This window comes from Epinephelus moara, chromosome 6 (genome assembly GCF_006386435.1).
Source record: "Epinephelus moara isolate mb chromosome 6, YSFRI_EMoa_1.0, whole genome shotgun sequence".
NCBI classification, from domain to species: Eukaryota; Metazoa; Chordata; class Actinopteri; order Perciformes; family Serranidae; genus Epinephelus; species Epinephelus moara.
Window position 1 is genome coordinate 5,771,083 of NC_065511.1, and position 15,723 is coordinate 5,786,805.

General features: G+C 41.0%; 1 protein-coding gene across 1 annotated transcript in view; it reads right to left on the minus strand.

The window, feature by feature from the left end:
• The window catches only part of grik2 (glutamate receptor, ionotropic, kainate 2), a 426,471-nt gene that overhangs the window by 144,058 nt on the left and 266,690 nt on the right, over positions 1-15,723 (minus strand). Inside the window, exons 9-10 of the mRNA XM_050045772.1 lie at positions 12,050-12,157; positions 2,785-2,898 (exon numbers count right to left, since the gene is read on the minus strand). Of these exons, the coding sequence (XP_049901729.1) occupies positions 2,785-2,898; positions 12,050-12,157 (222 nt within the window). The remainder of the gene's footprint in view (positions 1-2,784; positions 2,899-12,049; positions 12,158-15,723) is intronic.

The following is a 15,723-nucleotide window of genomic DNA, read 5'->3' on the forward strand; positions in this document are numbered from 1 at the left end:
CTAAGACTCAGCCCAAACTATTACAAGGCCATGACCTCCATAGTAGTATTAGTCAAATATATTATGTGATATTCTTTTGCTGCTCAGTATCACTAGAGGAAATTTCAGCCATAAAGATACAGATAGACAGATTTGACTGCCTCTTCTCAAAGTTATGTCTGAATTCCTGGGATTTTGGCACCACTGGCAAGAGAGACAATAACACAATATGCCTGATAAATTGGTCGGTAGGAGGCAGAGCCGTAAACCATGAAATCTTATTGGACAATCAATCAGTCAATTTTCCCTGCCTGAGCCTGCTCCCACCAAATTGGAGTCCTCCACAGTGGTGAAGTCAACTGGCAATTTGGGAGTGCAGTGCTTTGGGGTACTCTACTTCAATTGAGTCGGAGAGCAGCATCCCCAGAAAGTGCTCTAAACAGAAAGGGCAGCTCAGGCAAAGCAGTGAAGGATTTTTCAAGAGGAAAAGCTTAAAAATAATGACATCTTTGGAGGGAGTCTGTTATGGCTGAGAGCTGTTTTAGCCTTCTATAATTGGTCCCACATAAAGCCCCATTACAATTTGATTTGGCTATAAACAGACATTTAAAGCTGCAATATTTAATTTGCACATTGTCAGCCCAAAATGGAAGTGAGGGGTAACTGTTTGAATTTTTTTCATTACTCAGAAATCCTTTTAGATACCATCAGTGAACTGCACACAACAGGTTTATGTTTACCAAATGGGTCTGTGTGTTACTTCTTTACCAAAGACTCAACTGATATGGACCATGAGAAAAGCATCTCATTGTCTAACACTTTCATTCTGTTTCCTTCTGCATGTCCTATCACTGTTAGGTGGATAACTGTACTAAGCAAAACCCACCCTGACCTGGATCATGAGCTTTCAATAGCTTCACTGTAAAGTACATTAACTACCCTTATTTACTTCTTTGTTTTCTTCACTATTTTTATTTGCTATGTTTATGCTATGCTCTGTATATCAATAACAGCAGACTAAAACCCAGTTGCATTTTGATTCAATACTGATTATATTATGCCTAAACTCGTACAAGCAAGTATTTGTCCGGAGAAGGCAAATCGTGGACCAAGTCCTGTAGTTTGCACTAAGCTTTAGGCACACCTTTCCTCTGGCCTTTATGCTATTCAAAATATGACAACACATTCTCATCCCAGGTCATCAAATACTGATGCTTTCTCTGGCCCATGGGCGTGTGATACTGATGCTGAAGGCAACCTTGGGCATCTCTGTGAGACTCACCCTTTAGTATCTGTATGCCATGTAAAGCTGTCTCCGAGGTGAGGCATGTAAAATGTGAAGCCCTTGCAGTTAGGTTTAGACAACAAGCGTACCCGGTTTGGTTTAGAAAAAACCTGGGATTAAATAAAAGCCCCTTTCCCACTGTGCAATAAAACCCCACTAACACCCGCTAACATCTGGCTATTTTATCTAATGGGAAAGGTTACAATCGTCATTTACACACAGGTAAAATGACTCTGCAGTAGCCACAGGTATTTATAGGCTGGAGCGGCAGTGATGGAAATACACGGCAAGATGTAATAATATGCCACCACAAAATACTATCTGTGTGCAGGGCTCAGACATCGTTCCAAATTAGTCTGCACCAAGTTTGAAAGAGTCTAAATAAATAAGAGATAAACAGAAGGAAATACCCACCTTAACATTTTCACTGGCCTCCATGCTGTTATGTACTATTTACTAACCTGTTTTCTAGCCCGTCGTAAGGGTGAATGTGACAAACTGTATCAAAAAACAGAAAGGCATGCTCATCTACTGTAGAGTCACATGGATATAGTCTACAGGCAATGGGAAAGCAGTCTAAAGCCCATTGTTAGTGGATTTTCCTGCATTTAAAAAAACCTGTGTACACTCACACTAATTCGGGTGTAAGAGGGGTATAAGTGCAGAACATGACATAAATATGTCACATGAACGACATAAGTAAGTGACAACGAATGTAAGTTACGGGACATTGCGTCAAAAAGGTATTGACTTTCGGTTTCACAATGGACACAAACTTTGGTCTCCTGGGTGACCCCGTCCACCACCTCTCCCTCCGACCCTAAGTGGTCTCTCTTGCTGTTTTTACTATGTCAGGTACTCTGAGCATCAAATATTGCCCTGGAGGGATTTACGCTGGATTAGCTGAGAACTTGATGCGTCTCAAAGAGATGCCAAAGGATGCTGTTGTCGTCAATATCACACGATGAGACACATGACAAAGCATCTGTGTTTGACATCCTGAAAATGAGAGCAGGCTGGGATTAAACCACTAGAGGGCCACGGGGCAAAAAATGCAGTTTGGACCCCAACCCCCACCCAATGTTTCTGTCACTATTTGTTTGCATCCAGTTACCTTTAAGTGCCCTCCAGGTACACAACCCACAACAGACTTCACATAGTAGCTTTATTGCAGATATCCCCTGCTTTGCCCCCTTTGTAATTCAGTCTTGATGCCAAAAATACCAATACCAGTGAGCAAAAAACATAGCATTTCTTTGGCCAGTGGACAGAATCGAAGGAGTAATACTGTGTCTTTGATGCATACTGCACAGTATTTCCAACAGTGCATTGACAAGTTTAGTATGTTTGCTCTGAAACTGGGACAGGGAATACCATCACCTCTTGCATACCTTATGTAACTAAAGGCCGATAGTTAGGTAACATAGTAATGCCTAAGCCAGCTATATTTGCCTAGCAGTGGTGCAAGTGTTCCAGCAACAGTTCAAAAAACATATAGATCAAATGAAAAAATAAAGTACCAGTATGGTGGAGACAATCAAGGACCGGTTGGATAAGGAATCAGAAACATTGGTTGTCTTCCCCTTCTGGTTGTCCGTCATGTTTAGGCCACTTGGAGGATCCCAGGTACCAATCTGCAAAACAAAATACACTTGTTCAGTTTTTCAACGGGTTCCAGGACAGATAGATACATTTAAAATACCAGTTATACAGACATACAGAACAATGTGACACAGCATGCAGACACACACACAGCATTTATAATGAAAGCAGTGGCAATTTGTCTTTGAAACATGAAGCTCATTGTGGGTTTCAGTTTCGCTCTGATATGTTGAAAGAGCAATAACCAATGGAATTCAAGAACCATAGCTATTTCTGCTTTCTGATTGGACAGTGTAATTGTTGTACAAAAATACAAAAACATCTATAGCAACAGCGATTCAAGGCTGGAACATGCTGCCCTGCCTTGATGTGAGTGAATATCCTGAATGTTTGGAGACATTTGATGCATTTCTTTTTTACTTTTGGGAGGAACATTATGTCTTAGATCAGTCAGTCAGCTTTTTTTGATGCACAGGGCCGTGGAACATGGTGTTGAGATTTGAAATGGTTAAAGTATCAGTGCCTCTGCAACCCTGTGCCACTTATGATTACCCTTAATACTCTACTTTGCAAAGATCTGCAGTAACAACCCTACTACCAGAAAAGAATGTTGATGTCGGACAGCTCTGCAAGTGTAACTGTGTTTCCATCCAAATGCATCGCAAATTTTAAGCAAATTTTGTGAAAATGCGCAAAAGAAAATGCGAATTTATGCAAGTTTCCATTCATTATTGTTTTGCGAGTATTGGGAGTCAACAGGTCGAGCAGAAGGTGGCGCTTCTCATGAAAAATAAAAATGCAAAAGAACACCCGTAGAAGAAGAGGGCGCCATGAGATGACGTCATTGAGAACGTCTCATGTCCACAACTGATGTAAACAATTACCGGCACATCCATGACTGCGACGAGATGGAGAGATTCCTTGGGAACTTCTTGGCTACTGCGAGAGCTCTCATCACACTCATATCAGCGTTGTCAGCGTAGCCTACATAATGCCGTGATGTCTGTGTTGGTACACCAGGCAGCGCACATGATGCAGCAGTATTCAACACATCCAGTCTATTCAGGTAATAGCCTACACTCATCTGACACTGGAGTAATTACCTCTCTCTAAGTTCACACAGGTGTGTGTCTGAAGTAGAAATAGGATTCGGTAGCCTACGTCATTGTTTATTCGCTAAATCTGTTTCCATTGCCAAAAGTCGCATTTTCCTAATATCAATACGCTGACTTTTCCACCCCCTCTAAGCGTGAAAACTTTTTTGCGATATTTCAGCCTTTTTTCGAATTTCTGGCGTTTCCATTCAAGTTTTTTTTCGCAATTGTTGAAAATGCGAATAAAATTAGGTGGATGGAAACCCGACTACTGTTAGACATTCAGTGACAATGGGCCCTATTTAAACAGTCTGTACTGCATGATCTAAATGCATGGCGCAAGTGCATTTAGGGCATGTTTAATTCTACTTTTGCCAGTTAAACAGCAGATAATCTTGGTGCAAAGTAAGGCACAAGGGGTAAAAAAAGTTGTATTGAGTCCCTTAATTAATCACAGGTGTGTTTTGGGTGTAACACAAATTCAACCAATCAGAGTCTTATCTCCTGTTACGTTTAAAAGCCAGTTACACCTGGTACACTGCTATTTATGTGGCAGATTCAGCATAATGGAGAAGCCAGCGGTTTCCAGACAGTAGTAATGCAATAAGAGCAGTTAGAGTTTAAGGTCACTGCAGCAAATATTGTGGAATATTTTAGCAGCAAAACTAAAAACTGTAGTTATAAACTTGACAGAGGAAACAAAGCTAAACATTTAGCTTCTGATATAACCAACAGAGTTACATTGCTCCTTGAGCGTAAATAGACACAGCATCTTTCTTAATGTCGGACAGCAGCTCTGCTCTGATCTCAGCTATGTTCACATTTTAGAGAATCCAATTCATATTTTCTCAATTGATGATGTATTATTACTAGGGATGCACCGAAATGAAAATTTGTGGCCGAAGCCGAAGCCGAATAATATTAAACGCTTGGCCGAATACCGAGTACCGAATACCGTTGTTTAGTTTTTCATTAGTTTTTGCAGATGAACCCCCTCCAGATTAGTGTTGTCACGGTACCAATATTGTTACCCACTGTGCGATACCAGTGAAAATATCATGGTTCTGAGTAGTATCACGATATCACAGCGAAAATGAGGCAGATGTGCCTTTTGTCATGAAAAGATAAATCACTTTTCTATTATAGGCTACATCAGTGATATTTCAATGGAATAAATTACTTATTGACTTATTCATACTTCAAAAACAGCATCAATCAGTGATTAACATAGGGGGGATCAAAATAAAATAAATAAATAAGATAAGAATCAACCAGCCACCCTCCTCCCCTGACAAGTCCCTTCATAAGTAAAGAACAGTCCCTAAAGTGCGGTGAGGTTTGTGGGCTGTGAACGGCTCGTTTCTCCTCTGACACGTCACATACCTGTGTTCGGCTGGCTCGGCTGTTCAGGTACTTCTGGGCAGTCATGACGCCAAGAAGAGGATATCATTGGAGCTGACTTATCTGTCGCTGGTAAGCCGATGACCGCCGTATTTGACAGGAATACATTACTGTCTGTGTCTGTGACCCCCGTTCAACCCACAATCGGTGGGATTCACCTTTTCGTTTCTGCTGGTTGAAATCTGTAGGCTGCTCGCACAGCGTGCTGAATGATTTAAGCCTATTTTGCTCGCTCAAAACTATTTTTAGTCGCAAATGCAAGTGCAGTGAGGGACGGATTGCCACACTGCCGACATTTTACTCCGCCGGTCACGGCACGCTGTGTGATTACGTTATCATATTATGTGAACCCGCCTATGTAGGCACATCTTACTATCTAAATAATTTGCCCTTTAAATCACAGGAAAATACTGCACCATTGACTTTACATCAAGTTTGTGTAAATCAATGGTTCAGTTCTGCTGCCTCAAAATAGAATGTGCCAATGATGTGCCTGACCACACCTCATTTTAAGACCTTTATGCCAATGGATGCACAGATGGGTACAACTTTCACAGCGTGGGTGCTGGCAGTGAAATTGACAACTGTGTCAGTCTGAAACTAGCAATGACAGCTGCACTGTGCTTTGTGGATAGGGTGTAAGATAGGGCCCCTTGATTTACTTCCATCCAATGCTATCATTTTTAAAATTCTTGCTCTCTACAATGGTTGTATGTGCCCTGTATGGTATGATTATGGTTAGGCAACTTAAACAACTGGTTGAGGTTAAGGAAAGATCATGGTTTTGGTTAATACAAAGAAGAACCTTGACTGAAGGTCTGTGGTTGAACACAAACTGTGGCCTTTTCCATTAAAATCATGTGCACTTCATGACCATCTACCACCCAAACCTCCACAGACCTCTTCCTTGAGGAGTGAACGACTCACCACTTCCTGCACTGGCAGGGGATATAAAAGAAAAATGAAATCTCCCATTAGGAATGTTATTGCGAGGGATACTGGGCTAGTACAGTTGTTTATGTATACATTAACAGAGGATACAACATTTTGTTAACTTTTTTTTTGTTGGTAACACAACCAAACACAGGCAGACATGTACAATATAGACATATACTATATTCATACCTCCTCTTTCTATTCTGGGTACATATGGAGGATAATGTGCAACACCCTGAGGACACAGCTGACAGCTGTGTGAACCCTCAACACTGTCAGGGGGCACTTTCTTCTAGACTCCCACAGGGAATAATGTTAGAGATGATCTGGGATCTGGACTGGCCCCGTGGCCTTTTGCAGGGTTGGTGGAGAACAACACTGAGGAGGGGAGCATCCTGGGGAGTCAAGAAGGGAGAAGAGGAAAGGGAAGCTATTGGATCGTGCCCAAGGCTTCTCTTGTCCTCTTTCAGCTCTCCCTCAAGTCTCCACACCTAAGCCTCCTTGTCAGCACCCCCACCTGCATCCTATCCAACCCCATCGACCTGAGCACAGGGACCACAAACACTCCAACCCACACCAGCCACACACTCCTTAGGGCTCAAATGATGCCCCGCACGAGGGCTAGAGATAGGCTTTGTAATTGCAAATCAACTCTTTAATTCAGGCTTCATGAGGCTGGAGGGCTTCTGAAGGGGTTTTTATTAATAGAGTAAATTATTCATGGAGGTGCAGGCGCACACAGACCAGAGGTCAGGAGCTACTGAGAGGCGCGCACCAGTGAGGATGCTGAAGTGTGAAGTGTTTGCAGTTGCATTGGAGAATATTATTTGTAACAGCGGTGTGAGCAGGTTATCTTCCTGCTGATAATCTCATGAATCTTAAATTGGCTGCTGGAGATGCCATTCCAAGGAAAAGATGTAAGATGCACCTATTCATAGAAGTACACAAACACATGTTGATGCATGCCATGCCATGGCATGATGCATTCTAAATGACATTCAGGGTAGGGTTTGGATTTTGTTTGGATGTTAGCCATATCAAATGATATCTTTTAAAGTTACAGTTCTTAGCATTTCCATGTAGAGCTGCAGAAGAACTTTGTAAAGGACATTTAGCACTGTGTCAAAAACTGCAGCCCGCTCATTCATGATATTGTCCTCTATTTAAAGTGTGTTTGCAAAATAGCTGGTCTGCTCAACTTTTGCATCATCGCAATGCATCATCTTACAAAGCACTCATTGGCCAAATAAATACATGCAGGTTCACATATCTCCGAGATTACTTGTAAACCTACAATTACGCACACAAGTCAAGTTGCACTTACAGTTTATGTGCATGACTGTGAAAACATGGATGCTTCATACACATCTTTTCCCCAGCAGCGCCAAGGAGCTATACAGTCAGCACAGATGCAATGTCACAGTGACCTTGCATCTGGCCACCAAACTGTAATCACTTCATCAATGAGTCCAAGTGGACATTTGTGCCAAATTTGAACAAAATTCTCTAAAAGCATTTCTGAGATATTGTGCTCACAAGAATGGGACATATGGACGGAAAACCTTAAAACATAATGCTTCCTGCCAGGGGTATGGCTGGTGTGAAGGAATAATAAAAAGCATAGCTTTTTACCCAATAATCATTTTGATGGGGAATGCCATTATGGTTGCCCTTTTAAATGGTAAATTTGCCTCTCATTCACCCATTCACACATGCACACACAAATGGCAATGAAACTGCCATGCAAAAAGCTGGCCTGCCTGTCAGGAGACACTTCAGATTCAGTGTATTGCCCTAGGCAATAGGCCCGTTTCCACCGCAGGAACTTCGGGGTAATTTTACGGGGCCGGGGCCGTTGGTGCGTGTCTCCACCGCAGGAACCACCCCCGAAGGACAGAGTTCCGGAACTTTTACAGGGGCTAAACAAGTCCCTGCCTCGGGGTAGGTACTCAGAACGGCCCCGAAAGACTCCTGGCTGGGGCTTGGGGATTACTTGGTGCTGATTGGATATACTCAAGGAGGGATGTGATGACAACAGAAAGCAACAAAATAGCCAGCATTTTTAAAACTCAGCAGACGAGGGTTAGCTCGTTCATATAGCTTCCGCCGCCATGTAAAAAAACTCACTAAATGGCCCGTGAAAAAAATATTTTTTCCAGGGGATATCTTAATTACAACATGATTGAGCTAGCAAAGCAGTTTTGTGTTGCTATGTGTGGTATTTATTCAGTTTTGGGAAATCACGATCTAGAAAGCATCAGCTGACAGGGACAGCTAACAGCAGCAGCAAAGCTAACATCAGGACGTCATCTGTTAAAAGCCTCCTGTTGTGGGATAACGTTACGACATGAAACTACTCCAGTTAGCTCAATCATGTTGTAACTAAGACATCCGCTGGAAAAAATATTTTTTTCACGGGCCATTTAGTGAGTTATTACAGACGCCGCTATCGGCTAACGGCGTCCCTACGTCGCCCCGGTCAAAATGGTTGCGCAACGATTACGTCACATCCAGAGCCCATAACTTTACAGGAACCTTCCTCCGACTCCACTCTGTGGAGACACGGCGGTTGAGAGGGCCGAGCGAGAGGACGTTCCTGTAGTAGTTCCTGCCCCCCAAATAGTACCAGGAACTTCTTCAGTGGAAACGGGCCTAATGCAATCACCAGAGTAAATGTCGGCATTGTACAATTCTGCAATTCACAAATACATTACATTTGCACATTACTATGTGGCGGATATGTTGAAACTTTACTTCTGACCGATGCTGTGGTGAACGTGTGGCTAGGTTTTGGCACAAAAACTATTAGGTTATGGTTCGTAAAAAAGGATAACCACCCACCACCCCCTCTGCCTCCTGATGAAAAAGTCAGCTAAAATACTACATCATTTTAGAAATGTTTGTAGGATACTAATGACATGTGAATGTAAAGTATCCATGGTTTGCAGAAACACACAATGCCAACATTTACTTCTGGCAACTGGGCTGACCAAGGACACCTCTACATATTTACAGGAAGAGCTTGGGATCAAACCGCCAAATCTGTAATAAGTGGATGACCTATTCTACCATCTGAGCCACAAAGACAAGACAACTTTCCAGACCTGTAAAATATTCAGTATGCAGTGTTTCTGCTTTTGATAAGCCCTCAAACTCATAGTGTTGAAAGAAGGTCGGTAAACTAATAGACCTGAGGCCCCTTGTTTTTTTGTTTGTTTTTATGTTTCTTTTGGGTTTGTTGGTGCTGTTTTTGGTCTTTATGCCCCATAACTGTCAATGTCCTCTTTCTTTGTGAACATCCCCCCAAAAAATCACGAAACTGTCTTTTATATCTGCCATTATTATGCACAGAGACAGGAGCAAATCTGAGATGGTTGTAAATAAAATAAGAGAAAAAGAAGTTTGAATTCCTGGCAAGCAACAGAGTCTGAGTGTTTTGTTAGCTCACTGGATATAACGTCTGTACTGTTGGCTGTCACTTGCCATTTGTGTTGAATAAACCCAGCCTGCAAAAAAAACAAACCTTCCAGCAGTCAAAATCACACAAAAAACACGACAACAGAAAAACGAGGCAAAATTTCCCTCTGCAGTGAGACTGAACTCTTCTTGAGCAACAAAGCGGATGCACTAACAAACAGGAAGTATCCCCCACCGTGGCTCAGTAAGAAAGCAGTAAAAGGGAAACACTAACAACCCCTTTCCCCCCTTTCTTCTACAGTGTAGCTGCTTTAACAAGTGATCTCTCCATGGCCAGCATGCACAGGAAGAATGATCACAGCCATTGATATCTCTCTCAATGTACATATGGACAAGCAAGCACTGTATCAGGACAGACTGTCAGCTATGATTGAAATGTATCTCATATCCACACTGTGTCTTGATTTGGTGAGTTTGATTTGAAGGAACTATACAACTATTAACAGCTGTCTTAAGTATACACACTAAAATTGCATTTCTACTCTGCAAATGCATATTAAGTATGACTTCCAGTCAAAAAATTTCATAATATTTTCTGTGCACAAGCATCGGCTGAATACAGAATGAGTCGAACATGTCTGAATAACGCGGTGTGGTACACTGTGACACTGTAAACTTTCTTGTATTCGGTGCTCATCTCAACTCTGAAACACTGTCAATGGTTTTAAACCCAACTGAACTCTGCTAAGTTTTAAAACATTTGTTTTGGGATTTGGGGCAGCTGCTGTATGCTCAAAACTATGAAAAAGTCAATTTCATGAACCAACATGTTTTTTTTTTTACTGTTCAAGTCTTCAGCTGACTTGGCGGTATGTTAATTGAGCAAAAGGAGGTGAAGTATCTCAACTTGTCTTGCGAGGCACACTGGATCTCATGAGACAGTCTACTTAGCTATTTACATATTCCAGATTCTTAAGGCTCTGCTCTCACTGGATAACAGCATTATCAATTTTGTATTGGAGACTGTCTCCATTCTCCCCTCATATACATTGTGCTTGTTCTTTCTACATGGAATGGAAGCTCTTTCTACAAGTCTACAAATGGTTTTTGGTGGTCTGGTTTTTCACCAGTTTAAGTTAAGTTAAACTACTTTTGCATGACTTTTATCATGCACTCAATAGACATATTTCTCTCAAATTTTGCTCAACAGTTTGTTAGAATCCATGATAAAGAGCACTTCTCCTTTTCAAAGATATTCCATCCACCTAACAGGTGATGTTTAATCAGCATATCAAGATGCTGATTAAACATCATTATTACTTCACAGGTGTGCCTTGGGATGGTCACAATTGAAGGCCACTCTAAAATGTGCAGTTTGATCACACAGCACAGTACAACAGATGTCCCTCGTCTTGAGGGAGCATGTTATTGGCATGTAAACTGCAGCAATGTCCACCAGAGCTGTTGCCTGTGAACTGAATGTTCATTTCACTACCAATAGCTGTCTCCAATGTTGTCTCCATGAATTTGGTAGTACATCCAACCAGACTCAAAACAATTTGGTTATGATGACAAACTGCTGTCAGGTCAAGACCCTGGTGAGGACAGTGAGCATACAGATGAGCTTCCCTGAGGCGGTTTGTTCAGAAATTCTGCAGGTGTGCAAACCAATTGCTAAATGTGGTCTGCGGTTGTAAGGCTGGTTGGATGTATTGTCAAATATACAGAAACAACTTTGAAGATGGCTAATGATTGGAAATGGACATTTAGTTCACAAGCAACAGCTCTGGTGGACATTCCTGTAGTCAGCATGCCAATGGCACGCTCCCTCAAAACTTGCAACATCTGTGGCACTGTTGTGTGATCAAACTGCACATTTTAGAGTGACCTTTTACTGTGACCATCCCAAGGCTCACCTGTGTAGTAATGATGTTGTTTAATCAGCATCTTGATATGTCACAACTAACAGGTGGATGGGTTATCTTGGAAAAGGAGAAGTGCTCACTGACACAGGTTTTAGCAAATTTGCAACCAAAATTTGAGAGAAATATATCTATTGAGTGCATTAAAAAAACTCAGTCTTAAACTTAAATATATGAAAAATGGAAGCAAAAACCAAAAGTGTTGAATTTAAAGTTTTGTACAATATAATTATTGAATGCTGGGCCCGCCCACAGAAACGGATGGGGCTCTAAAAAGGTCATTTCATTTTAATAATTTATTTTTCTATGCAATGGTGGTGTATAAAAAAATACTTTTTAGTTTTATCTGATCATCATATTGTCATACCAGGTGGATCACACATGCACAAACACACACATTAAAGACACACAACCTTCTCAAGCCCCTCCTCCTTCAGACTGATGACATCGAGGTCGAAGTCTGTCCTCAAGCCATTGGTCCGGTTGAAAGTGATTCTCCCAGTCAGGCCATCCCAGTGGGCCTAAAGAGAGGGATGCAGAGAGACAAGAAGAAGAAGAAGACATTTAACCATCAGCACCAAGTCTCCAACTCCACTTTCAGATATGTTTTTGATGTCAGTGTTTGAGGCAAAGCAGTCAAAGAGTGTGAACTCACACTATTTCTATTTCTTCCTCTTTCACACACTGTTTCTGTTTGTACAGTGTTCCCTGGCATCAAGGTCCCCACACAGACTCTGAGGCTGCATTTGTAACAGTGGGAAGGCAATTACCCAATCTTTACAGATATTTAGGGGTGTGATAGGATACAATGTAGCATGAAAGTGGTTCAGAGCAGGGAAGGCTTTTTCTCAGGTACAGCAAATCATCACAGTGCTGCTCTGACTGAAAGCCAGGGACTCCAGGGCCTATCTTTAGTTTGATGAGTGGGAGTCACAGATCTGGAAGTTACTCACTCAGTACAGTTAACTGCACTAGAAAGCATTTGTCATACTACTTTGACTCAGTGTCTGAATATCTCTCCATTGATACCTCTGCTGTTAATAGATACAGGGATAAATTACTCCAATGTTGATAATCATGAAATTCTATGACCACGGAATGCAGTAGGCACATCAGTCAACTGTCTAGGTAAGCTAACAGCATGTGGATTTGTTTTTCTCTCCACAAATAATCAGTCCATCATTTTGTCTGTGCCTGCTGGCCATTTTGCCTGGCTGTCTTGTGTGGGTATTCACAGTCCCGAGAGGAGGATTCCTGCAGATTTTGGTGTCCTACCATCATCACTGCAACAACACACATGTCAAGATTTAAAATTGTACACCTGAAGGTGCAAGTGCTCATGAACCCATAATTTGTCCCAGTGTAGTGCAGCAAAGGCACTAAATGAACAAATGAGGTCCAATTAAATTGAACTATAGTCCAGACTCTGTCAGCCAAGGCCAATAGTGCATTATCATGGCAAGTTGTTCTTTGGGCTTCCGTGTGCTGATGAGCTTTAAGTTGTAATGTGGGAACAATATAATATGTTGAATTATGAGTATTAATGAGTATTTAAAAAACATGGTAATAATGAAGAGCAAAGGAAACAGATCAGATGAGCCATGAAATATGACTGGTAACTCATTTAGATTATCCCAACACCACATGAATGCAGCAGAAGGTTGTGGAGCTAACTGGGATGTCTTTCCCCTCAAAAAACGACAGATGGTTGGCCAGTGACATTTCTGTAACATCATTTTGAGCTTATATAACCTACCTACATACAAGTGGGATGCTGAATGTCAGTCAAAATGAATATTTTATCTTCATTAATGTAAACTTATATATAATGACTGGTAATGCATTAAAGAGAAGTTTTGTGGGGTGGGCAGCATTAGCTGTCAGACATGCATGTACTATAAGTGAGTGTCACAAAGAAACTGACACAATATTTTGAAAAATGTATCAAAACGAATACATTCACATGTTTCAACTCGAAGGAAAGAAAACTGTGGAAGGAAATGATCCTGCCATCACTATTCTCCTATTAACCCTGTGACTGTCTCACACTCTGTCCAAGACGTACAGTTTTTCAATGATAGGTTGATATTGTATAATGACTTTAGATAATCTATTGTATTCCTATCATCATTTCATGTACATTCCACAATCTTTTATATACATTTCTAAGTGTGTGTAACTTTAGGTAACATGTCTGAATCTCTCATCTGAGGGAGTTGAACTAGAAAGATGTCCCTATATGAGGCTGAAGAAAGATAGACATATATAGAACATCTGGTATCACTGACGATGTGTTTTTCACTTGGAAAGAGACATTCCATATGGCCTCTCTGTGCAAGCTTTGAATTGTATTTTCCTGCTATGACCAACAGGTGTGGCCTGATTGATTGATTTCTTCTTTATCCAAATAACAGAATTTTCCTCTCGGTTGATGTGAATCGATCTGACCCCAGATTTTCAGTATACAGGTGCAACACTTAAATAATTGAAGCCTTTAAACAAGATTTTGGCAGGGCCTCGAGGTCAGATAATGAAGCAGGGCACCCTAAGGCCTCTGGCACGTCAGTTTATATTGGGGTCTGGTGGTGCATACTCTTAAACATATCTTAAATCAATTTGCAGAAACCAAGTCTGGACCTTTCAGGATGTTCTGAGTTGCTAGGGCAGTGCCCACTTTGCGTTGTTGGTAATTCAGCCTCGACTGGTCATTTGTTCTTGAAATAATGTACACAACGTTACATTTTGTCCTGAGGATGGCAAAATGTAACGTTGTGTACATTTTTTCAAGAACAAATGACCAGATACCACAGAATTTGCTGGACATTAAAGTACCACAGTGGATAAATCAGATGTTTTTGGTGACCCTTTGACCTTTGCTTTATCACCAGCAGACCAATATTTCCACTTGAAGGCCTAGTTTCTAAATCACATTTAGAAAGAAGTATCTCAACTACTACTGGACTGATTTACATGATATCTGTTGCCCTAACCCTAACCGTGTTTTAAAGGGAGATTCCCCGATGTTCTTCGTCACTCCCTGAACTGTGTAGCACCAGCATCAAGCCAAAATTTCCAGTGGAACAAGAGAGACCTAAAAAATCTATTGCCGTGACAGATATCCGCATATTAATGCTGCTCAGAGGCTGGGCCTTTGTGATCTAAATTACCCCAAGGCCCATCTCCTTCAGCAACACCCTCTAAGAAGAAAAATCAAAGAAACATTTATAACCCAACAACAAAACGCGAAGTATAGCATCAGTCTTTGCTTCATCTTCTATTGAGGTATGGCTATCAGTGCCTCTATGGGCCGTTAATAGTTCTTTAGGCTGTTAGTCTTGTTTTTAATCATATTGATATGCCTAATATCAGCTTAATGCTATCAGTTCTGAAATGAAAGTCGAAAAAATTATTAGAATTGTTATTAGCCTTAAAAAAAAAAAGGTTAGTCGCCCTTTTTGTCTGCAGATTTAATCATTCCCTCAGACTGGACATAATGTTGGATATTAAAATGAAATGAAATGTCTTTGTGGCAGCAGAAAACAGGAGTAACTACATTAGGACTGGTTGCTTATATGATCAGTTTTCTGTTTTCAGATTTGCAAGACCTTTGACAGCTTTTTTTTTTTTTAATGAATGGCTGAGTTTCTTTGTGCTGTGTACCCAGAATTACTAATACATTTATTTCTTCACAGAAAACTTTTTTTTTCATCTGTCTGTCAGAAAAAGCTTATTTACAACTCGAAAAAAAACACAGCACAAAAGCTTCTTATGGATTTGACCTTGACTTTAGAGGACCTGACTTGGTTGAAACAAGTTGCTGCTCTATCCTCAGTGCAGACTTTATGTTTACTGTACCCAGCAGCATAGAACTAACTGTTCAACACACACCAGCTCACTGACTCTGTGGTTCAACTGGGAGGCTTTCAAGGAGGTTTTGGTCTAGCTTAAAGGAGCTATATGTAAGAAATCTAAAGCAAATAGTCATAAAATCCTCCTAATATGTCACAGAGAATAAGGAATAATGTTCATATAACATACTGATCTCACTGACAACAATAGTACAGCCAGAATATTCGCATTTAAAAAA